Below are 23,769 nucleotides of genomic sequence, written 5' to 3'. Positions count from 1 at the left end.
GGCTGAGGTTCTAATATTATTTAGCCCACTAGATTGATGGTTAAACCCATCGTAATGAATTAGTCTCAATTATTCAGTGTTTGTAAAAATGTGTTAAACATTTTAATATCAATTGACTTTTACTAAAAATTGTAAGGCTATGTTCTTTTTAGCACCCACATTTCTTAAATGCATCTACAATGAACAATTGTTTGGCTTTCTCTCACTGCTTTCCCCAGGGCAGCTGTCAGCAAGTGCCAGGGGCCCTGAGCAGACAGGGGGGCCCACTCACTGTCAGGGACATCGGTGCGCTATTGGGGTCCGACGCTCGCTTGCTCCGGGCCCTGGTACTTGCGATACTCACCTCTCCCGGTCCCACCGCTATGGCGTCTTACGCGTCCTCTGACTGTAATGTTCAGGTCAGAGGGCACGATGATGTCACATCTGTGCGCCCTCTGCCTGAACAGTCAGTGCACAGAGTCAGAAGATGCTGACGCTGAGGAGTCTGGAGCAGAGCAGCAGCCATTAAGGAGAGGTGAGTATTTCTTTTTTTTTTAACGTTTGTAGCATCTTATGCGGCCAGTTATATATGGAGTATCTTATGGGGCCAATTACATATGGAGCATTTTATGGAGCCAATTACATATGGAGCAGTATATGGGGCCCAGTATATATGAAGCATCTTGTGTGGCCCATTATATATGGAGCATCTTATGGGGCCAATTATAAATGGAGCATCTTATATGGCCAGTTATATATGGAGCAGTATATGGTGCCAACTATATATGGAGCAACTCATGGGGCTGTTCATATATGGAACATCATATGGGACCCATCATATATGGAGTATCTTATGGGGCCAATTACAGTATATATGGAACATTATATATGTGGCCAATTATATATGGAGCATTATATGGGCCCATTCTGTTTGGAGCAATATATAGGGCCCATCATATACTGTATGGAGCATTACATGGGCCTATTCTGTATGGAGCATTAAACAGGGCCCATTCTATATAGAGCAATATATGCGGCCCATCATATACTGTATGAAGCATTATATAGGGCTCATTATACTGCATGAAGTAATGTATGGGGCTCATTATACTATATGGAGCAATATCTGGGGCTCGTTATTTTATATGGAGTCCAATATACTCTGTGGAGCAACATATGGGGTTCATTATTCTGAACAGAGTATTATAGGGGTCTCATTATACTGTGTGGAGAATCTGATGGGGTCCATTATTCTGTATGGAGCAATATACAGGACTCATTATTCTGTATGGATCACTATGTGGTGCCAATAATACTGTATGGAGGACTATGTGGTGCCCATAATACTGTATGGAGAAATACATGGGGCTAATTATTCTATATGGAGCACTATATGGTGCCCATAGTACTGTATGAGGGACTGTGGTGGCCATAATACTGTATGGAGCATTATGTGGTGGCCATAATACTGTATGGAGCAATATATGGAGCTCATTATTCTGTATGGAGCACTATGTGATGCACATAATACTGTATGGAGGACTATACTGTCTGATTTCTGAGCTACCATATATACTCGTGTATAAGCCGAGATTTTCAGCCCATTTTTGGGGGCTGAAAGTCCCCCTCTCGGCTTATACACGGGTCATATACCTAGGGGGCGGCGGGGGTGTCTGAGATCATACTTACCTGTCCTGCCGTGGTCTCTACAGCCTCGCTTGCTTCTCCACTGTCTCCCTTCCTGTATTCAGCAGTCACGTGGTGCCGCTCATTACCACTCATGAATATGCGCATATTCATGAGTGGTAATGAGCGGTACCACGTGACCACTGAAGACAGGAAGGGAAGGGAGACAGTGGAGAAGCGAGTGAGGCTACAGACACCGTGGCAGGATGGGTGAGTATAGCGATATTCACCTGTCCCCCGGTCCATCGCTGCTCACTGCTGTCTCTGCTGCATCCTGTGTCAGTGACGTTTAGGCAGCAGGGGGCGCGGTGACGTGATTAGTGCGCGCCGCCCCTCTGCTGGCTGAACAGTCACTGACACAAGAAGTGGCAGACAGCGGCGATGGACCCAGGAGAGGTGAGTATGGCTTTTTTTTTTTTGCAGCATATGGGGGCATAGTCTATGGAGCAGCATATGGGGCATATTCTATGGGGCAGCATATGGGGGCATATTCTATGGTGCAGCATATGGGAGCATAGTCTATGGAGCAGTATATGGGGGCATAGTCTATGGGGCAGCATATGGGGGGCATATTCTATGGAGCAGCATATGGGGCATGTTCTATGGGGCAGCATATGGGGGGCATATTCTATGGAGCAGCAGATGGGGCATAGTCTATGGAGCAGTATATGGGGGCATATTCTATGGAGCAGCATATGGGGCAGCATATGGGGGCTTATTCTATGGGGCAGCATATGGGGGGCATAAACTATGGAGCAGCATATGGGGGCATATTCTATGGAGCAGCATATGGGGGCATAAACTATGGAGCAGCATATGGGGGCATAAACTATGGAGCAGCATATGGGGGCATAGTCTATGGATTCCACCCTCGGCTTATAGACAAGTCAATAAGTTTTCCCAGATTTTTGTGGCAAAATTAGGGGGGTCGACTTATACACGGGTCGGCTTATACACGAGTATATACGGTATTTTAGAATTTACAACAGATATCACTCATGTATTGTAAGATGTAAGTGAACTATTTGGTATTGTATTGTATTGTATTGTATTTCTCTGCCGTATCTGTGCATCATGAATTGTGGTATGTTTATTGCTAAGTGCACACGTACTTTTTTGCCCTGCGGATTTTTCCGCGCAGAATTAAAGAAATCCGCAGGTCAAATGACCTGCATTTTTCCTGCGGATTTCTTCCTTTTTTATTGCGGTTTTCTTGCGGTTTTTGTGCGGTTTTACCCTGAGGATTTCCCCCTGCGGATTTGGAGAATGGCGCAGGTGGAAAACCGCACAAAAGAAAGACAAACACTGACCACACTTCCCGTAGAGAGACAAAGACCCTACCTTACGTCCTGTAGAGACAAAGCTGCTGGAGATGGATTACACTTGACAATAGGCAGTGGACATCACGTTAAGTAGAGGGAAAATACTTAGTGTCCAGCACTTTGGAGGAATTTTTTTCAGGGGTAAGACAACATAATTCTTTCTATAAAGTAATTTACAGATTGCACATTTATCACATTATGTCATCCAAAGAGGTCAAGTTGTCTGAAAACGCAAAAAACATTTAATGAAGACTATTTACAAAGTTGCTTTTCTTTTATTGTAGATGCATTTGAACAATAAATATAGATTTGGTTGTGAAGATAAATGTCAGTTTTGTGTTGAAAGTAGCCTCTGGTCTTATCTACTCGTAGGGTTTTCTCGGAGCTTCTGGAACCTTTGGGGAAAAAGGTATCAAAGGAATAAAGGTAACAAAACACCTAATATCATTCATCTCCCATCATCACTTTGTATTTATACAGGAGAAATTCATGTAATTTCCATTAATTGAACAAATACAATGTACAATGAAGACTCTGCATTGTCTAGGCATCATAGATTGGTATGTGGTGCCCCAATGTTTAGGTGCTATGGTGCAGGGTTTTGTCTTTCATTAGCTTGCAGAGCAATGTTATCGTTTGGCCTACAGGGGCAGTTCTCTACACAACTTACAAAAAGTTGTATAAAGTAATGATAAGGGTATGTGCCCATGGTCAGGAATAGCAGTGTCTTGGACACAGCTCACCTGCGCTGTGATATGATACAAGCACAGTGGATGGGATTTATAGAAGTCCCATTCGCACTGTGCTTCTATTTGATGCTGTTCCCCCATGGTGCAGGTTTACAAGCCGCAGCATGTTAATTTCTGTTGCGGAGATGCTTATCATGTGTTAGGCATCAAGTTCCTGTCGCTGTACAGCAGGAATCCCGAGCCTTGCATTCGGCAATCTCCCATTCCTCTCCGGCCACAGAGGAGGCTGCTCAGCAGACTCGTCGATCCAGGCGCTCTGCTCAGACCAGCTCTGTAGGTTTGGTTGCTGCTGCCACCTCTGGTCCAGTTATAGCAACGCATGCTGGTCAGCAGCGAGCTACTCCAGGGACTAAGTCCTCCTTTCGGTCCCTGAACATGCCCGTGGGACGATCTCTCAATGGAGATCGGAGATCACATGCTCAGATCCTTCTCCAGCTCGGATTGGACCATCAGGAAGGTCTGGAAGGTCCCGGAAGAACGCGGCTATAAAAGGTTTGCATGGCCGCTCGGCTATGCGCTAATATAGAGAAAGATTTAGACCATGTGGAGTGAGAGTTCTATGCATGTATGAATGTCTCTGGTGAATGACTCATTGGAAACCCCTACCCTTGGTACGCATGTGTTGTGTAGCCTAGCCTGTTAGCGCCCAGGCTGAGAAGCAAGTAGGAGGCAGAGTCAGAGACTGGCATCAATGCCAAGTGGTGGCTTGGTCTGTATGCCACGGTTCTCTTGAGCGACACTCCACGGTCACCAGCGTCACTTAGTGGCGTCCGCAGTTGAGACGCCGCATGCTTAATAGGTCTAGAGGGACTTGGACCCTGTGTCCTGTGACCTGATACTGAGCGTTTACCTTGCAGAGGCCTGTGAGCTTTAACAGGCTCCGGCATTTATGTTCAGCGGTAGTGTGGCTCTGTGAAGCCACAGAGTCCGCCCCTGTACACACGCGGGTCACGTTAACCCGAGTGTGCTCCTCTATTATACCACCATATAGCGTCTTCCATTACTAGCAGCAGTTTACCACCCCTGCACGGTGGACCCCGGGCTGCGAACACTCCTTATTACCATCTTTATTATTTGGTGCGTTCCGCCAGCCCTAACATCATGCAGTGCGTGTGAAAGCAAAAAACAGGGACATGTTTCGGATTGTAATACGACCTGACAGATCCCCTTTAAGACTTGAACTACATTGCAAGTGTTTTGACCAGTGCAAAAGATTTCCAAAGATTTGATAAGCTATTATTCAATTCAACATTCCACTAAGATGATATAAGTGTGTGTCCATCATTATCTTCTAAAGAAAGTAGCATGATAGGAACAGACTGCAATAATGGATATGGGTGTTTCATGTCTTAACGACTACAATTCATTTTATCACAGGGAACTAAAGGAGAACCTGGACCCCTAGGGCTGATAGGGGTGCAGGTAAGTGCTGATCTTCCTTCATTTTTTACATTATTTAAAGGAATTAAAGCTACTATGAAAAAACAACAAATTCATAATTAAAGTTCTTACATTGTGAATCCTAATTGGATAATTATTTTTTTTAGGGTCCCATGGGACAAAAAGGACCCCAAGGTCTTCAAGGAATTCCAGGAATAATGGTGAGACATTGGCTTCAGGCTGAAATGCATTGGATATTAGCACATGCATGAAATATACAAACATGTTTTCGTTGGGTTCATCCAGGCATCTAGGTGGTGCTGATTAGTGCCATTCTCATAGCCGAGTTAGGGGAACTGCACCTAGTAAAATTGCAAGGTTCCGAGTTGTTTGGCAAATATTAACTCTTAAGTTACTTTTTTAAGTATATTTATTGTTTGCTCTTTTATAGATGGACGTCATATTTGGGCTTTTTACCTTTTTGAAGTGCTTGTGCGATTTTATTTATTATCTTATTTAACTACCGTTTTATTTTGACAGGGAGAAAGTGGTGCTCCTGGAACCCGGGGGCCATCTGGTCCAGAGGTATGTGACCCCTGATTATTTTGATAGGCTGATTACCAATTGATAAACCAATGAAGTCTTACAAACTATCCAAAAACAGTCAGGCCATGTAGGTAGGTTCATACAAGATGGAAAACCTGTGAATGTTAGCGGTGAAGCTGTCCTAATGTCATAATTGACAGGAAACATCAAGCTGAGTTTTCAAGCAGAAACAGCTTAAAGGGGTTGTCTCGGCTTTTCACATAATCTCAGTGCATATCTGGGCTGCAGAATGCTGACAATAAGTAATTTACCTTCTGTGGCCAGTTTGCAGGGTTTGCTAGATATCATCTCTTGCTTGTAAGAAAAACGTCCAGGGGGGGGTGGGGGGGTGTTCTGGCATTGAAATGAGAACTGGTCGCTTCCTCCTACTCTACTAAAAACATGCCATCTGTAGCAACAACTCCACCCTCCATAGCAACAAGCCCTCCCCGTCCACATGAACAAGCCCTCCTCACACAGTAACAAATCCTCCCCCTCACCTCAGTGCAGAGAGCAGAACCACCCAGCTGCTCCTCCCCCAGACACATGCTGAACAGTGATCTATGGAAAGTGAAACTAGTGAGGAGGAAACGACCAGTTCTCATTTCAATGCCAGAACACCCCCTGTATTGTAAGGGTTCCAATGGATTGTGATGAATAAGAAAATGCTCACACAAGAATTTAATTTACTAAATTGATTTACTTAATAAGTGATAAGATCAAATAATAAACAGTATAAAACTATAAATACATATGCATTAATCAGAAACAAGCATTATTCATACGTTACATTATTCAGATAGACGTCGACCAGTCATCCTCCAGGAGCCAAGAGAGACAGAGAACATGTGTCCTAGTTCTTTTAATATGTCCAGCTAAAAGGTGTGTCCAGCCCCACCATATGGGGAATGATGTCACAAGTCTATTGTCCATTGGCTATAAACACATCCCCTCAATACCTGTTTTAACCAGTATATAATACAGGAAGCTAGAGGAGGGTGCCTCATGTGTGCCACATGGCAGAAATACAGCAAGCTGGAGGAGGGGCTTCAGAGCACAAGATAACATTCATGGGGAAAGTTAACACACCCAATCTAATTAAGGTAGTTGCCTTGAATATCAATGGTGCTTTGTTGATGGATAAACAAATGACCAGTAATTTACATTCCTTTATCTTAAGTAAGTTTCAGTGACCTTTTGCTTACTCATCTCAGTGTATATTATATTAAACTGATTGAAACCATATCAAAATAACTTGTACTATACACCGCCCCCCCTGGACGTTTTTCTTACAAGCAAGAGATGATATCTAGCAAACCCTGCAAACTGGCCACAGAAGGTAAATTAATAAAGTAAATTAAATATCTGCAGCCCAGATATGCACTGAGATTATGTGAAAAGCCCGGACCACCCCTTTAAGTAAACTCTTCCTTTTTAGGTATGTACACACTGGGTTTTTTTTTTTTTAGCAGTTATTGGAACCAAAACATTCTAAATCCTGCTACAAATATCGATGTAAATGCTTTTATTCCCAAAAGAAAACAAAAGTATTCTAGGGGAGATACCCTTACTGATTAGCCAGAAAAAAATATATAAGTTTTCAGATCATAGAGGCGCCTTCCTCAGGCTGGTTACTGTACATCCTCCAAATATCAAAACTCCTCAAAACCCTTTTGAGTTTCGGCTCAGTGGCTACGTACATATGAAGTCTTTTTGGAGCAAAACCTCTGAGAATATGCCTCGAAAACTCACAACTCTGTATGGATCCATGTATCCAGTTTCTGCTCTGAAAACTCAACAAAAAGACTCCATGTGCACATAGCTTTGAGTAGGGTTTTTTTCGGGGATTTGTTTCCTGAATCAATTTTGAAGAGTTTTTTTATATACGGCAATTTTTTTTCCTGAAGCGTTCTTTGCAACATTTTGACTGGACAGCACCTAACATGGAGAGTTTTCCTTCAGGATTCACTTCAAAGCAGTGACATGCAACCCCACCTCCCACAAGATGTTTTTCACAATCTCTAAAGAAAAAAGCTCAAATAACTCCTCATAAGACCTGCAGAGGAGAATTCCCATAAAAATAAATTGGAAAAGTCTTCCAAGAGTTTTTGAAGCGGTTTTAGAGGAGGGTTTTGGAGATTTTCCGCTCTAAAAACTCCTGAAAAAAAACTCAGGGTGAGCATTGCCTAAACTCTCCTCGGACAGGTAAGGGTTACCAGTGTAATGCCTTATAGAACGTATAAGGCCATAAACTATGTTGCTCTCAACACTGAGGAGGGATGAATGAAGCTGAAGGGGCACAACACTTTCACCTGGGTCTCAGCACCCTGATCCTCAACTAAAAGTTTTCTGATACAGGACAGGGGGCAAACATTATTCACTTTCTCAGTTTTAGGCGAGGCTTCCCAGGTTCACCCTGGAAATTTTTTTTGTTAATTCTAATAATAATTTCATTTTAATACCTCTCTGCTTTCTGAAGGGTGAAGAGGGTCAGCCAGGATGTCCGGGTAACCAAGGGGTAAAGGGGTCACAGGTAAATAATTCATCTCCTTAGAGTACCGTAATAAATGTCAAATATTAGATGAATTAGTTTGCTATAAATTCCAACTACGATCACATTTCGGTGGACACAACATGCCCAAGATTAGGGGAAGTAATATGTAGAAACGTGATTTTTATATTCAGAACCTTTGTTTCCTCTGAAGATAAGCAGATGCTTATCTCCCTTCTCCTACTGGAGTAGCATACTCACTTGGCTAAGCCAATATTTCATGCGCAGGTTAAGACTCACATGAAAACAGAGAAAATGCTGCATTTTTAAATATAGTATTCTACATGGTAAATATTTAAACATGAGTATAAATGTCTTCTTGACTTCCCAATATTAGGGAGATCAAGGACCTGCAGGAGTCGGTGGCCGCCCTGGACCACAGGTATGCAGAAGAAACTAGATTTTAATATAAACTAAATCTTGGCTAAAAATCTAGTATGCAATCTGTAAAGTCAAGAATATATATCTGACAAATTTACAGTGGTGTGAAAATGTTTTTTTCCCCTTCCTGATTTCTTATTCTTTTGCATGTTTGTCACACTTAAATGTTTCAGATTTAAAAAAATTCAATTTTAGACAAAGATAACACAAGTAAATACAAAATGCAGTTTTTAAATGAAGGTTTTTATTATTAAAAGAAAAATAAATCTAAACCTACATAGCCCTGTGTGAAAAAGTGATTGCCCCCTTAAACTTAATCAATTTAGGCTTGCAGCAATTTCTGCAGTCAAGCGTTTGCGATAACTGGTAATAAATCTTTCACAACGCTCTAAAGGGGTTTTGGCCCATTCATCTTTGCAAAATTGCTGCAATTCAGCCACATTGGATGGTTTCCGAGCATGAACTGTCTTTTTAAGGTCATGTCACAGCAACTCAATCGGATTAAGTTCAGGACTTTGACTAGGCCACTCCAAAGTCTTAATTTTGTTTTTCTGAAGACACTCAGAGGTGGAATTGCTGGTGTGTTTTGGATCATTGACCTGCTGCACAGCCAAAGTGTCATGAACAGATGGCCGGACATTATCCTTTAGGATTTTTTGGTAGGCAGCAGAATTCATGCTTCCATTTACCACATCAAGTCATCCAGGTCCTGAAACAGCAAAACAGTCCCAGACCATCACACAACCACCACCATATTTAAGTGTTGGTATGATGTTCGTTTTCTGAAATTCTGTGTTACTTCTTTGCCAGATGTAATGGAACATACACCTTTCAAAAAATTTAACTTTTGTCTTGTCAGTCGACAGAATATTCTCCCAAAAGGCTTGGCGATTATCAAGATGTTTTCTGGCAAAACTGAGATGATCCTTTATGTTCTTTTTGATCAGCAGTGATTTTTGTCTTGGAACTCATTTTTGCCCAGTCTCTTTCTTATGGTGGAATCATTAACACTGACCTTAACTAAGGCAAGTGAGGCAAGCAGTTCTTGGAATATTGTTGTGGGATGTTTTGTGACCTCTTGGATGAGTTGTTGCTGCGCTTTTTTGGTAAGTTTGGTCTGCCGCCCACTCCTGGGAAGGTTCACCACTGTTCCATGTTTTTGCCATTTGTGGGTAGTGGCTCTCACTGTGATTTGCTGAAGTCCCAAAGCTTTAGAAATGGCTTTATAACCTTTTCCAGACTGATAGATTTCAATTACTTTGTTTCTCATGTGTTCCTGATTTTCTTTGGATTGCAGCATGTTGTCTAGTTTTTGAGGATCTTTTGGGCTATTTCCCTTTGTTAGGCAGGTCCTATTTAAGTGATTTCTTGATTGAGAACAGGTGTGGCAGTATTCAGGCCTGTATGTGGCTAGGGATATTGAACTCAGCTTCCTAAAAATGTGATAAACCACAGTTAATGTTTTTTTGTTTTTTTTTTTGGGGGGGGGCATTCACTTTTCACACAGGACCCTGTAGGTTTGACTTTCCTTTTCCCTTAATAATGAGGACTTTCATTTAAAAACTGCATTTTGTATTTACTTGTGTTATCTTTGTCTAATATTTAAATTTCTTTTGTGATCTGAAACATTTAAGTGTGACAAACATGCTAAAGAACAGAAAATCTGGAAAGGGGCAAATACTTTTCTTTATCGCTTCATTGGGGGACATAGGTAACTATGGGTGTATGCTTCTGTCACTAGGAGGCTAACACTAGGCAAATAAAGAGTTAGCTTCTCCTCAGCAGTACACACCCTCCAAAATACACAAAGCTCCCCAGTTTAAGCTTAGCGTCTGTAGGTTGCAGACCTGGATCTGATCCCAGATCCATCTTTTTTTCCTACAGGTTTCATTGATTTTTCCCTTTAATAATTTTTCCCTTGTGTCTTTTAGGTTCTTCAAGGGCAGCAGGGTGTAATTCTTTACTCTGCCTTCACACGTACGTGTGACCGAGAGAACAGTGTGGCATCCCCACACTATCCACTTTTGTCTCGCCAGGCAGTACCCTATCCCCTGCCACTTCACTGTGTCCAGGGTGATTCGTGGTGGCGGGCCTTGTCTTATTGTCTTATTCCCCACCCCAGCCCCCCTACATCCTATGTCCTTTCACACCGATCTCATCACTAAGTGGTCTGAGTTACCGTCTGTTGATCCACCTGTCTCACGACTGTCTACCAAGATGGTCTTGTCTCTTCTCAACAGCTCATCTCTTAAGGATTTCACTGACAGACAGGTTGAGGCTTTAGCCAGATCTGCCTGCGAGGCTGCTGGCACATCACTCTGCCCTACATTTGCATCCGCGTGGATGCCCAAATCGTTTTCCGCATGGTGAAATTTCCTCCGGCAAAGCATACTATCATTATCTGCTCCTCTTGACAAGCTGGCCGACCTTGCAGACTAGATCGCTCACGCGGGGAAGTACCTGTTCACTGCATCTTAGATGCTGCTAGTTGCTCTGCCCGCGTTACTGGAACACAGATTCAGCCTCCAAGAATTCTCTCACTAATCTTCCCTTTCAGAGGGCCACATTCTTTGGTGCCAAACTAAATCAGATCATTTCTGATGCTACAGGGGGTAAGATTCTTCTGGGTCCTGATCTAATAGATTTTCTTAACTATGATGGGTCATCCCCACCTGGGACTCCTCCCAGTGTGGGCGGCCATCTTCTTCTCTTTCGGTATGCATGGCTGTGCGTAGTCAATGATGTCTGAGTCAGAGAAATGGTGACTTACGGCTACAAAATATAGTTTCATGTTCCACTTTGCCAGGTCCCACGTTTCTTTCAAGCCATTTTCTCTCTCCTCCAAGCAGGAGTCATTGTCTCCATTCCTTCCCAAGAAGGTTTTTCAGGTGTCTATTCCATTCTTTTCATTGTCCCAAAAAAGGACGGCTCCCTCCGTCTAGTCCTGAACTTCAACCGTCTTAACTGAAGCGTGCGTCTTTGCCATTTCCGAATGGAGTCCTCCGCCCGATAATCGCGTCAGTGGAACCCGAGGAGTTTCTCTGCTCAGTGGACATTCAGGACACATACATCCACATAACCATTTGTGTGCCGCATCAGCGATTTCTCTGCTTTGCAGTTCAGCAAAGTCATTATTATTTTACAGCTCTCCCCTTCTGCCTAGCCTCTGCCCCCCAGGTGTTCACAAAGGTGATGGCATCATTGTCATTATCCCTTACCTGGACGACCTCTTAATGAAGAGGCCGTCTTTCCGAGACTGTTGCCAGAGTCTTCAGATTACCCTGGACACTCTGGCCCGTATCGAATGGAAAATAAATAACATAAAACCTTTGTTGGCTTTGGCGCAACATAATACTCTCCTGGGGATGTCGTTTGACACTGCCCATGCCAAAGTCTTTCTCCCGGTAGAGAAAATCTCTGCTCTCCACTTGGGAGTCCTCTCTCTGAAATGCCCATCCTCTCACCCCCTCCGTCTCTGCATGAGCATGCTGGGGAAGATGATCGCTGCCATAGAGGCCATGCCCTTTGCCCAATTCCACACCTGTCCACTTTAGCTGGCACTCTTGTCAGCATGGGACAAGAATGTGTCCTCCTTGGATCATCCCAGTATCCTTCCCCCTCCCATACATCAGTCATTACCATGGTGGACCCTCTGCTCGTCTCAGGAGATCCTTTCTCCCTCTCCGTTGGAAGGTCGTCACAACCGATGCAAGTCTTCTCAGTTGGGGAGCAGTCTTTCTGCACCACATAGCCCAGGGCCACTGGAACCTTCAGGAAGTTAACCTTCCAATCATTCTTCTGGAGATCAGGCCTATGTACCTCTCCCTTCTTCATTGGCAGGACCTCCTCGTTCGACATCAGGTCGCATTCAGTCAAACACCACGGGAGTGGCGTACACAAACCACCAGGGTGGAACACGCAGCAGTTATGTTCTGGTGGAGGTATCCAGGATCCTATTCTGGACAGAAAGTCATATATCAGCAGTCTCGGCAGTTCACATTCCGGGAGTAGAGAATCGGGCCGCCGACTTTCTTAGTCGCCAGGGTCTCGCCTCGGGTTAGTGGTCTCTCAACCCAAAAGTGTTCGATCAGATCTGCCAAAAGTGAGGTACCCCTGACTTGGATCTGATGGCATCTCAGATGAACACTAAGGTGTCCCACTTTGTAGCCAGGTCCTGTGATCTTATGGCAATCAGTCAGGACGCCCTGATACTATCTTGGTCTCCCTTTTGCCTTTCATATATCTTCCCACCCCTACCCCTAAATCCTGAGGGTCATCAAGAAGATCAAGTCAGAGGGAGTACCCGTAATTCTGGTGGCTCCAGACTGGGCCAGATGGGCCCGGTACACAGAGCTAGTAAACATACTGTCAAGCACCCCTTGGAAACTTCCCGACCGTCCAGACCTCCTTTCATAGGGTCCCCTCTTCCACCAGAATTCTCATTCGCTGAGTTTAATGGCATGGCTATTGAGGCCACTGTTCTGAAAGAAGCAGGGTTTTCTTCTCAGGTCATACAGACCATGATCAGTGCAAGAAAACCCACATTTTCTTGCATTTATCATAGGACCTGGAGAGACTATTTCCGCTGGTGTGAAGACAATCAGTCTTCCCCCATGTCCTTTTCATTACCAGTCATTCTGTCTTTTCTCCAGTCTGGCCTGGACTCCAAGCACTCTTAGGGGTTAAGTTTCCGCCCTCTTGATTCTGTTGCAGAAGGATCTGGTATCTCGACCCCAGGTCAAGACCTTCCTCAAGGGCGTTGCTCATCTGGCTCCACCTTATCAGCCTCCGACAGATCTGTAGGACTTTAACTTGGTCCTATCTGTCCTTCAGCATTCTGATTTCAAGCCCATTCAGGACATTACAACTTTCCTTTTTTCCTGGAAGGTTGCTTTCTTGGTGGCTATCACATCTATCAGATGAGTTTCGGAACTGGCGGCTCTTTTCTGTTGTTCTCTTTTTCTCATTATCGATCAGGACAAATTCATCTCAAACCAGTCCCTTCGTTCCTTCCAAAGGTAGTTTCCTCATTCCACATCAATAAGGATATCGTTCTGCCTTCCCTTTGCCCTTCCCCAGTTCATCCCCTGGAAAGGTTTCTCCACAAGGTGGATCTAGTCAGAGCTCTTTGCTTGTACCTCTTCAGGCCACCTCCCTTCGGAGTTTTGACTCTTTGTCATTCCTGAGGGTCGTTGTAAGGGTCTTCCAGCCTCTAAATTTATCATTGCTCGCTGTATTCGTTTGGCTATCTTGGAGGCATATCAGGACAAGGACAGACCACCCCCTCCGGGCTCGCTCCAACCGGGTGATGGGGGCCTCTTGGGCCTTTCATCACCAGGCCTCTGCATCTCAAGCTTGCAAGGAAGCAACCTGTTCTTACCTTCACACTTTTGCAAGGTTTAACCAAATTCATACCTATGCTTTGGTGGATACCAGCCTCGGAAGAAGGGTTTTTCAGACGGCAGTCGTCCGACTTGAGTTTTCGAAAATTATTGTATTCCATCCTTTGAGACTGCTTTGGGACATCCGATGGTTACCTGTGTCCCCCAATGATGCGATAAAGAAAGATGGATTTTTGGCACTCGCTGCAAAATCTCTTTCTTGGTGCCTTCAATGGGGGACACAACACCCTCCCTATCTTGTGCTTATGTTGGACCTGGTTATTTGATGTTTTGGTTTCTATGGTTGCTTCTCCTATTGCTTTTTCACTAACTGACAAGCTTTGTGTCTGTCGGTGGGTGTATACTGCTGTGGAGGAACTACCGTAACTCTTTTTTTGCCTAGTGTCAGCCTCCTAGTAACAGCAGCATACACCCATGGTTACGTGTGTCCCCCAATGAAGGCTCCAAGAAAGCTATTTTACAGAGAGTACCAAAAATCCATCTTTTCACACCACTGCATTTATATATATATATATATATATATATATATATAGGCTCAGTCGCCACAGAGGTACTGCACCTCCTCCTGAGGTGTGGTAACCCACCATCCAGATAAGGTGGAGACTCCTGACCACGCTCCAACATCTGCACCCCACACCGCAAAGTAGTGTAGCAAAGCACCTTTTGTGGCTCCCTGCTTGGAGTATAGCAAAGCACCCATTGGTGGCTCCCTGCTTGGAACACGAAACGTGCTGGGAGGTGGGTGGAGTTAGATTACATTTCAAGCAGAGGGAAGAGTTTAAGTCTGTGAGTCAGTAGTTGGTTAGGGAGTTAGAGAGCAGAAGATCCCTAGAGAGAGGGATAGATGGATGGAAGTGCTGCAGCAGATCCCAGTGATCTGGGTCTGCTGGCACGGGAAAGAGAGAGCAACATAGACTGAAAGCTTGACTCTTCATAGAAAGAAAGGATTAGTACGGATCATGAGGAGTAAAAGAGAACAGAGGACGTGGGTGAGAAGAGAACCCTTCCTAGAAGTTCTAAGCGCAAGGCTGGGGCCCAGTCCCCGAGGTTGTACGGATACTAATGGTCCTGCAGCAGACACCGGAGAAATAGAAGTAGTGACCACTTTATTTCCACACAAGACTTAGGGGCACAACAGCAACTGGATAGTGAGCCGGGACTTAGTAGCAAGGTGTCCCCGAAGCAGACTACAGCTGTCTGCCGTACAAGTAGAATTCATAAGAACATCGGACAGGAGGAACTCCAGTGTAACTCAGTACTAGGAGTACTTCATCTAAAGGCGCTATAAGAGGAGACGTTCAGAAAGGCACAAGTTGGTGGAGTGTTGGAAAGGAGTATTCCATCTGGCCTGGGGGTTGACTGAGTCCCAGACCCGGAGGACACGGCACAGAAACAGGCATCTGTTTGTACGACAGACTGTGAGTAAAGCTTTGGAACTACATGCTCTTGCGTCCTCCACTTAATCCTGCGTCAACCTGCCGAGCACTGCTACATGCCCTGCGCCTGACACTACACCATCTAAGTGTCACCATATCTACTCTGCCCTGGGACAACAGCCCTGCCTGTGGAGGGCTAAACCATCACTGCTGCACCACACCATCTGTCCCAGAGGATCTGTCTGCAGCGTCGGCCTAACATCTACATTGCCGAACACCACAGGTGGTGTCACAACTTATTCATTCACACTGAACATTTACAATGGGCGCCCAGGGCCACGGGCCGGGTCACAGCTACCGTGACATCTCCCATTGAGGACCACCGGGCCCGGTACCGAGTACCCCACTGCCCTGGGTGTGAGGGCGTCCCAACTATATATATATACATATACATATTTATATATACAATATATATATTTGACTTCACTAAGTGTCCTTCCAATTCTAACATCTGTACACAGGGCCCTCCTGGGATAGAAGGACTGTGCGGACCACCAGGCCGAAGAGGACCACAGGTACCTTTGTCATTTCAGCATTCAATACCATCAAATCTACATTGGCACCAGCTGCAGGCAAACTTTGGCCGGTGCCAAGACCCAGTGTGCCTGACCATGTACATGTGATTGTATTATTATTTGTTATAGGGCCCAAATGGAGCTGAGGGGCCGCCAGGTCATAAAGGAGACCCGGTATGAATCTGTACCCTTTTTTTATTTTCTTGGATTTTTGAGCATATAGAGCTTCTCTGTAAAACCTTTTTAATATTTTCTGATCCTTCAGTAGTCAAGTAATGATTTCTATTTGACAGGGAGAAGCGGGGCCTCTAGGTTTGCGAGGGGAACGAGGATCAGAAGGACCAATGGTAAATTCAAAACCTCATCTAACTTCAAAAGTCGAAATATCATTTAGTAAGACTCTAAACAAAACTAATACTCTGGGTTATGTTTTAGGGGGCTGTATATAGCAAGTGGATTTTCTCTTTGTCTCATTCCCTGGACAATAACACTTCCAAATGCCACAATGGAGGGAAAATTGCTTAAGTGGCACTGGTCTTTCATTTTGAGGATTGGTAGGGTTCCTAGCAATATGCAAATGCAAATATCTATGAACTGGTCCAATGTTTATATTTATGTTTCTCCCTCTCCCATATTGATAGTTCTGCTTCACGTCACTTGTCTTATCTATTGCATTTTTTCTAGGCTGTATTGTGCATAAATATGTGACTTCAGATTTTGTATTAGTCTAGCCTGATGAAGAGACCTGAGTAGTCTCGAAAGCTTGCAATGTGTTACCATCTTTTCAGTTAGCCATTAAAAGGTATCAACTACTGAGGACTCTCAATCCTGAATATTTTTCTATCCACTGGCTAACACGGTACAAAGATATATATCTTTCCTGTAGCAATATGCAGTCCCTTATTATCCTGAGTCCAAGTGTAATTGTGATTTGTGGCCACTAGATGGTATTAGTAATCACAATTACCAGCAGTGTATGACAGGGATGAAAGCTGCATAGTCATTAGCGCTCTCAGCGATGTGCTTCTCTTTAACACTTTTATGTTTGAATATATACAGTTTATATATATATATATATATATATATATATATATATACAGTGGGGCAAAAAAGTATTTAGTCAGTCAGCAATAGTGCAAGTTCCACCACTTAAAAAGATGAGAGGCGTCTGTAATTTACATCATAGGTAGACCTCAACTATGGGAGACAAACTGAGAAAAAAAAATCCAGAAAATCACATTGTCTGTTTTTTTTTCATTTTATTTGCATATTATGGTGGAAAATAAGTATTTGCTCAGAAACAAGCAATCAAGATTTCTGGCTCTCACAGACCTGTAACTTCTTCTTTAAGAGTCTCCTCTTTCCTCCACTCATTACCTGTAGTAATGGCACCTGTTTAAACTTGTTATCAGTATAAAAAGACAGCTGTGCACACCCTCAAACAGTCTGACTCCAAACTCCACTATGGTGAAGACCAAAGAGCTGTCAAAGGACACCAGAAACAAAATTGTAGCCCTGCACCAGGCTGGGAAGACTGAATCTGCAATAGCCAACCAGCTTGGAGTGAAGAAATCAACTGTGGGAGCAATAATTAGAAAATGGAAGACATACAAGACCACTGATAATCTCCCTCGATCTGGTGCTCCACGCAAAATCCCACCCCGTGGGGTCAGAATGATCACAAGAACGGTGAGCAAAAATCCCAGAACCATGCGGGGGGACCTAGTGAATGAACTGCAGAGAGCTGGGACCAATGTAACAAGGCCTACCATAAGTAACACACTACGCCACCATGGACTCAAATCCTGCAGTGCCAGACGTGTCCCACCGCTTAAGCCTGTACATGTCCGGGCCCGTCTGAAGTTTGCTAGAGAGCATTTGGATGATCCAGAGGAGTTTTGGGAGAATGTCCTATGGTCTGATGAAACCAAACTGGAACTGTTTGGTAGAAACACAACTTGTCGTGTTTGGAGGAAAAAGAATACTGAGTTGCATCCATCAAACACCATACCTACTGTAAAGCATGGTGGTGGAAACATCACGCTTTGGGGCTGTTTCTCTGCAAAGGGGTCAGGACGACTGATCCGGGTACATGAAAGAATGAATGGGGCCATGTATCGTGAGATTTTGAGTGCAAACCTCCTTCCATCAGCAAGGGCATTGAATATGAAACGTGGCTGGGTCTTTCAACATGACAATGATCCAAAGCACACCGCCAGGGCAACGAAGGAGTGGCTTCGTAAGAAGCATTTCAAGGTCCTGGAGTGGCCTAGCCAGTCTCCAGATCTCAACCCTATAGAAAACCTTTGGAGGGAGTTGAAAGTCCGTGTTGCCAAGCGAAAAGCCAAAAACATCACTGCTCTAGAGGAGATCTGCATGGAGGAATGGGCCAACATACCAACAACAGTGTGTGGCAACCTTGTGAAGACTTACAGAAAACGTTTGACCTCTGTCATTGCCAACAAAGGATATATCACAAAGTATTGAGATGAAATTTTGTTTCTGACCAAATACTTATTTTCCACCATAATATGCAAATAAAATGAAAAAAAACCAGACAATGTGATTTTCTGGATTTTTTTTTCTCAGTTTGTCTCCCATAGTTGAGGTCTACCTATGATGTAAATTACAGACGCCTCTCATCTTTTTAAGTGGTGGAACTTGCACTATTGCTGACTGACTAAATACTTTTTTGCCCCACTGTGTATATATATATATATATATATATTCCCTTTATTTTTAGAGCAGTGTGTATATATACACTTAACCAACACAATGTACTAGGATGTGTTCCCTTTATTTTTTTGAGCAGTATATATATATATTGCCAAATGAATTTATAATCTAGTCCAGACATTGACAAGATTTCTCCTTCAAACTTTGCTTTCGTCAAAGAATGCTCCCCTTGCAGCAATTACAGCATTGCAGACCTTTGGCATTCTAGCAGTTAATTTGCTGAGGTAATCTGGAGAAATTTCACCCCATGCTTCCAGAAGCCCCTTCCACAACTTGGTTTGGCTTGATGGGCACTTTTTGCGTACCAAAAGGTCAAGCTGCTCCCACAACAGCTCAATGGGGTTGAGATCTGGTGACTGTGCTGGCCACTCCATTACAGATAGAATACCAGCTGCCTGCTTCTTCCCTAAATAGTTCTTGCATAATTTGGAGGTGTGCTTTGGGTTATTGTCCTGTTGTAGGATGAAATTGACTCCAATAAAGCGCTTTCCATAGGGTATGGCATGGCGTTGCAAAGTGGAGTGATAGCCTTCCTTATTCAGAATCCCTTTAAGGCTGTGTGCACACGCTGTGGATTAGGTGCGGATTCATCCGCGCAGATTTTGTAAAATCCGCAGGTGAAACCGCAGGTCAAAATACCTGCGGTTTTACCTGCGGATTGCTCTGCGGTTTTGTCCTGCGGTTTTTCATCTCCTCAATAGAGGAGATGGCAAACCGCAGGAGAATCCGCAGAAAGAATTGACATGTCAATTCTTTCTGCGGATTGAAAACCGCAGATAATCCGCGCGGAAAATTCCGCACCGTCTGCACTGCGGTTTTTGATTCCCATAGGGAATCATGGTACTGTACACCGCAGCAGAAACTGCTGCGGGTCCGCAGCGGCCAAAACCGCTGCGGAACCGCAGCAAAATCCGCAGCGTGTGCACACAGCCTTACCTTGTACATATCTCCCACTTTACCAGCACCAAAGCAACCCAAGACCATCACATTACCTCCACCATGCTTGATAGATGGCGTCAGGCACTCTTCCAGCATCTTTTCAGTTGTTCTGCGTCTCACAAATGTTCTTCTGTGTGATCCAAACACTTCAAACTTGGATTCGTCTGTCCATAACACTTTTTATCTAATGTTCCTCTGTCCAATGTCTGTGTTCTTTTGCCCATATTAATCTTTTCCTTTTATTAGCCAGTCTCAGATATGGTTTTTTCTTTGCCACTCTGCCCTGAAGGCCAGCATCCCGGAGTCGCCTCTTCACTGTAGACGTTGACTCTGGCGTTTTGCGTGTACTATTTAATGAAGCTGCCAGTTGAGGACCAGTGAGGCGTCAATTTCTCAAACTGCAGACTCTAATGTACTTGTCTTGTTGCTCAGTTGTGCAGTGGGACCTCCCACTTCTCTTTCTACTCTGGTTAGAGCCTGTTTGTGCTCTCCTCTGAAGGGAATAGTACACACTGCTGTAGGAAATCTTCAGTTTCTTGGCAATCTCTCGCATGGAATAGCCTTCATTTCTAAGAACAAGAATAGACTGTCGAGTTTCACATGAAAGTTCTTTCTTCCTGGCCGTTTTGAGAGTGTAATGCTCCAGATTCTCAACTAGCTCAATGGAAGGTTAGGTTTATAGCTTCTCTAATCAGCCAAACTGTTTTCAGCTGTGCTAATGGGTCGCCCCCGTCCCAGGGCTGTGGGGTACTCGGTACCGGGCCGGTGTCAGGGGGATGTGTCACAGCAGTGGTGACCCGTTCCGTGGCCCTGGGTGCCCAAATCAATGGTGGTTTGTGATGTAGTTTATATGGATAGTTCGTGACGCCACCTGTGGTGTTTGGCAAGTGTGATGTTAAGCCAACGCTGCTTGCAGATTCACTGGGACTGATGATGTGGTGCTGCAAAGATGGTGTAGCTCCCCACAGGTGGAGCTGTAGTCCCAGGGCAGTGTAGATGTGGGATGAGCGGAGAAGCACGGGCAGGGTGAATGTTGGTACCCAGATGTAGCGGTGCTGATGCAGGAATGAATGGAGGACACCAGAGCTTGCAGTTTCAAAGCTTTACTCACAGTTCGTAGTGCACACAGGTGCTCGCTTCAGTACGGTGTCCTCCGGGGATGAGACTCAGCCAACCTCCAGGCCAGATAGGGCTCTCCCCGCCAACATGTGCCTTTCTGAACGACTCCGCCAATGCGCCTTAATGGTGAAACACTCCAGTACTTAGTTACCCTGGAATGCCTCCTTCTAAATGTTCCTAGAACTTTCACTTGTATGACAGACAGCTGTAGCCTGCTCGGGGACCTCCTGGATCCCGGCTCTCTATCAGTTTGCTGTTGTGTCCCAAATCTTGGATGGGAGTAGTGCATTTACAGCCAACTACTCTACCGGTGTCTGCTGCAGAACCATAAGTGTCCGTACAACCTCGGGGACCGGGCCCCGGCTTGCACTGAGAACCTATAGGCAGGGTTCCTATCCAACCCACTCCTCCTCTCTGTTCTCTCTCCTCTTCGTTCCGTACTTGTCTTTATCTCTCTTATGGAAATGCAGGTTACAGTTCTACGTCTCTCCTTCCCTCTTTCTCTCTTTCTCTCTCCTTTCCCGTGCCAGCTGGCTCAGGTCACTGAGGCAGCTGCAGCACTCCATCCCTTCTTCCAGGGATTCTCACTCCTGTCTGAGTGACTTCCTTCCCGACTGACCTTCTGTCAGACTGACCTCCGACTGATCTGTAAATCCTATCTTTCCCCTTCTTTTATACTAACTCCACCCACCTCCCAGCACTTCTCGTGTTACGAAGCAAGGATCCATGAGAGGTGCTCTGCTACCCACTAGCATTGAGCTGCAATCTGGTCCTCTGCTGAACTATCCTGTGTGTGAGATGCAGGTGTTGGAGTGTGGCAAGGAGTTCCCACCTTACCTGGATGGTGGTGCACTACACCTTAGGAGAAGGTGCAGTACCTCTGTGGTGACTGAGCCTCAGGGGCGCCACATACCCCCCCATTAGACACAGCACGTCCGTGGGCTGCAAGGTAAACAAAGTAGACAGCAAAGAAACATACAAAAATTTTATAATGCATAACAAACTGTTCTTATACTAATCTTCCTAGTATAGGAGGTACTCATCTTGAACTTTACCAACAATCCTATCTAAAATTCTAAGTTAAAACAGTGCAAATATTTCTTAATTCTAAGTGCAATTCTTACTTTCAAAATGCTATACTCTGTAACACATTCCTTTATTACTTTTCTCTTATTCTGTCAGTTTACTCTCATTTTTCTCTCATTCTACTAGACGCAAGACGCTGACCGCATATACCTGGTCCGTCACCTGTCTCTTTCAATTCTTTATTCACATTGCTCATCTCTATATCAGACATTGCTAATTTTCTATAAAAGCCATTTCTCAGTTATCAACATTCTGGTAAAACACATTATCAAATACTTTATAACAACACGGTTCAAAAGATTCTTGTACGTGCTGGACACCACTCCCAGCCGGGATTTCTTGCAGTATACTTTGAGGTAGGCATCATTCTTCAAAAAGTGTCCATGCAAAAACACTATCTTCACAAAGTGTCTCTTATGTAAAACATCATCTTCGCAAAGTGTCCTTTTAAGTAAAACCAAGAGAGAGCACCCAAAGAGGTGCAAACTATTTACAAGAAAGTTTTGGATCACTCAGCGTTCCTGATCACTGTAGTTCAATTGTAGAAAATTGCTGCCAATCAAAAACTAGGCAACCATGATGAAAAATGGAAAAAGGCACAACTGGTGCAACAAAACCCTCCTGGGTAACGAGATTGTGGAAATTTTTTCTTTTACTGGTGGTCCCCTCCTGGGGTTCTGGAACTGGAACCGTTACCAGATTCAAAGTAATCATTGGCCATCTTTAAGTATTCTTCTTCCCAAGGTGTCAATCCAGGGATCTTTGGTCTAGCACCGAGAAACTCCGCAGTCTGTCGACGCTGACAGGCAACCACCTGGAGATTTGGCAGCGAAGGGATCCCAAGATCACCGTCCCAGAGCGACCCAGACCCCTTCACTCCCCGAAGATGTCAAATCGGGCGCGCCTGCTCCAACCATATCCTTCACAACAGGGACCTCTTCCACCTCCCCATCTCTGATTCGGAGGGCATCCCATTAGGAGGGCCGGGATATATACCTGGTACCTTGGGGCGGTGTGGTCTCTGCTCCGGTGCAGGCGTAGTGACAGTGGGCGCTGTCTAGTGAGACACCGGAGATGGTGGCGGAGCTACCGGTGGTTCTGGAACTGCAGGGGTCTCTATAGGGACCGGCGCAGCCGCGTCAGGTCCGAGCGGGGGTTCCGCTTCCTCCGCTTCAGCTCCCTGTGCTGTGTACAACTCCTCCTGTAGTGGCGGCAGGGAGGGAACCAGGTGCACTGCCGGTGGTCTGGCAGCGGCTGTAAGCCCCTTCAGGTCTGCCCAGAAAAGGTTTGGTGCAGCGGCAGCAGGTACCGGTGAAGCGGGTACCGCAGGCATAGGCCTCTCTGTGACGAGCTGCCACTTCAGCTCTTCCAACGCCTCCTGCCTCAGCCGCAGATGGGTGGTCAATTCAGTGATCTCGTCCTTCAGTTGCTGGCAGTTCATGCCGGAATCAGGGTTGGAGCCGTCAGCCATGGCGCCAGGGAGATTCAGTTCCCCGCGCTCTGCAGGCCTCCTTCCCTCTCCTTCCAAAATGGCGTTCTGGCGTCCTTCTTCCTGCCACGGCCCCTTTCCTGCCACTGGCTTCTCCTGCCCCTCCTTCCGGGGGCGGCGCCTTCTTCCCGCGCCTCCATACCAAGCCAGTATACGAACCCCTCGGGGGTGGGCCATGTAGCTGTCACATAGTAATTCAGGCAGGGAAGGCCCCCTACTCTTCACGGTCTTTTCTTAGGACCTCCCATCTCTTCACGCCCTTCTTCTCCGCGCCAGCGGCCATTTCTAATGTCCATTTTACAGTGTATCAAATCAGGTCTTCTGCACATTTTCAAAAGTGTAAAGTCCAATAAATCTCAGGCGCACAGAACCCGATGGTATCGGATCTCGTCATCCTGTTCGTGACGCCAAAAT

The 23,769-nt window shown here is 45.0% G+C and overlaps 1 protein-coding gene across 4 annotated transcripts in view; it reads left to right on the top strand.

The window, feature by feature from the left end:
* The window catches only part of LOC141046640 (uncharacterized), a 445,193-nt gene that overhangs the window by 328,666 nt on the left and 92,758 nt on the right, over positions 1 to 23,769 (top strand). For all 4 annotated transcript variants that reach the window (XM_073541183.1, XM_073541182.1, XM_073541184.1 and 1 more), the window contains exons 15-23: positions 3,360 to 3,413; positions 5,114 to 5,158; positions 5,284 to 5,337; positions 5,657 to 5,701; positions 8,181 to 8,234; positions 8,590 to 8,634; positions 15,933 to 15,986; positions 16,116 to 16,160; positions 16,280 to 16,333. In XM_073541183.1, coding sequence (XP_073397284.1) covers positions 3,360 to 3,413; positions 5,114 to 5,158; positions 5,284 to 5,337; positions 5,657 to 5,701; positions 8,181 to 8,234; positions 8,590 to 8,634; positions 15,933 to 15,986; positions 16,116 to 16,160; positions 16,280 to 16,333 — 450 coding nt within the window. The remainder of the gene's footprint in view (positions 1 to 3,359; positions 3,414 to 5,113; positions 5,159 to 5,283; positions 5,338 to 5,656; positions 5,702 to 8,180; positions 8,235 to 8,589; positions 8,635 to 15,932; positions 15,987 to 16,115; positions 16,161 to 16,279; positions 16,334 to 23,769) is intronic.

The sequence above is a fragment of the Dendrobates tinctorius genome, unplaced genomic scaffold (genome assembly GCF_039654945.1).
Source record: "Dendrobates tinctorius isolate UK_male_01 unplaced genomic scaffold, ASM3965494v1 ptg000120l, whole genome shotgun sequence".
NCBI classification, from domain to species: domain Eukaryota; kingdom Metazoa; phylum Chordata; class Amphibia; order Anura; family Dendrobatidae; genus Dendrobates; species Dendrobates tinctorius.
Note: the sequence above shows the minus strand (reverse complement) of the source record. Positions and strands in the feature narration are given on the sequence as shown.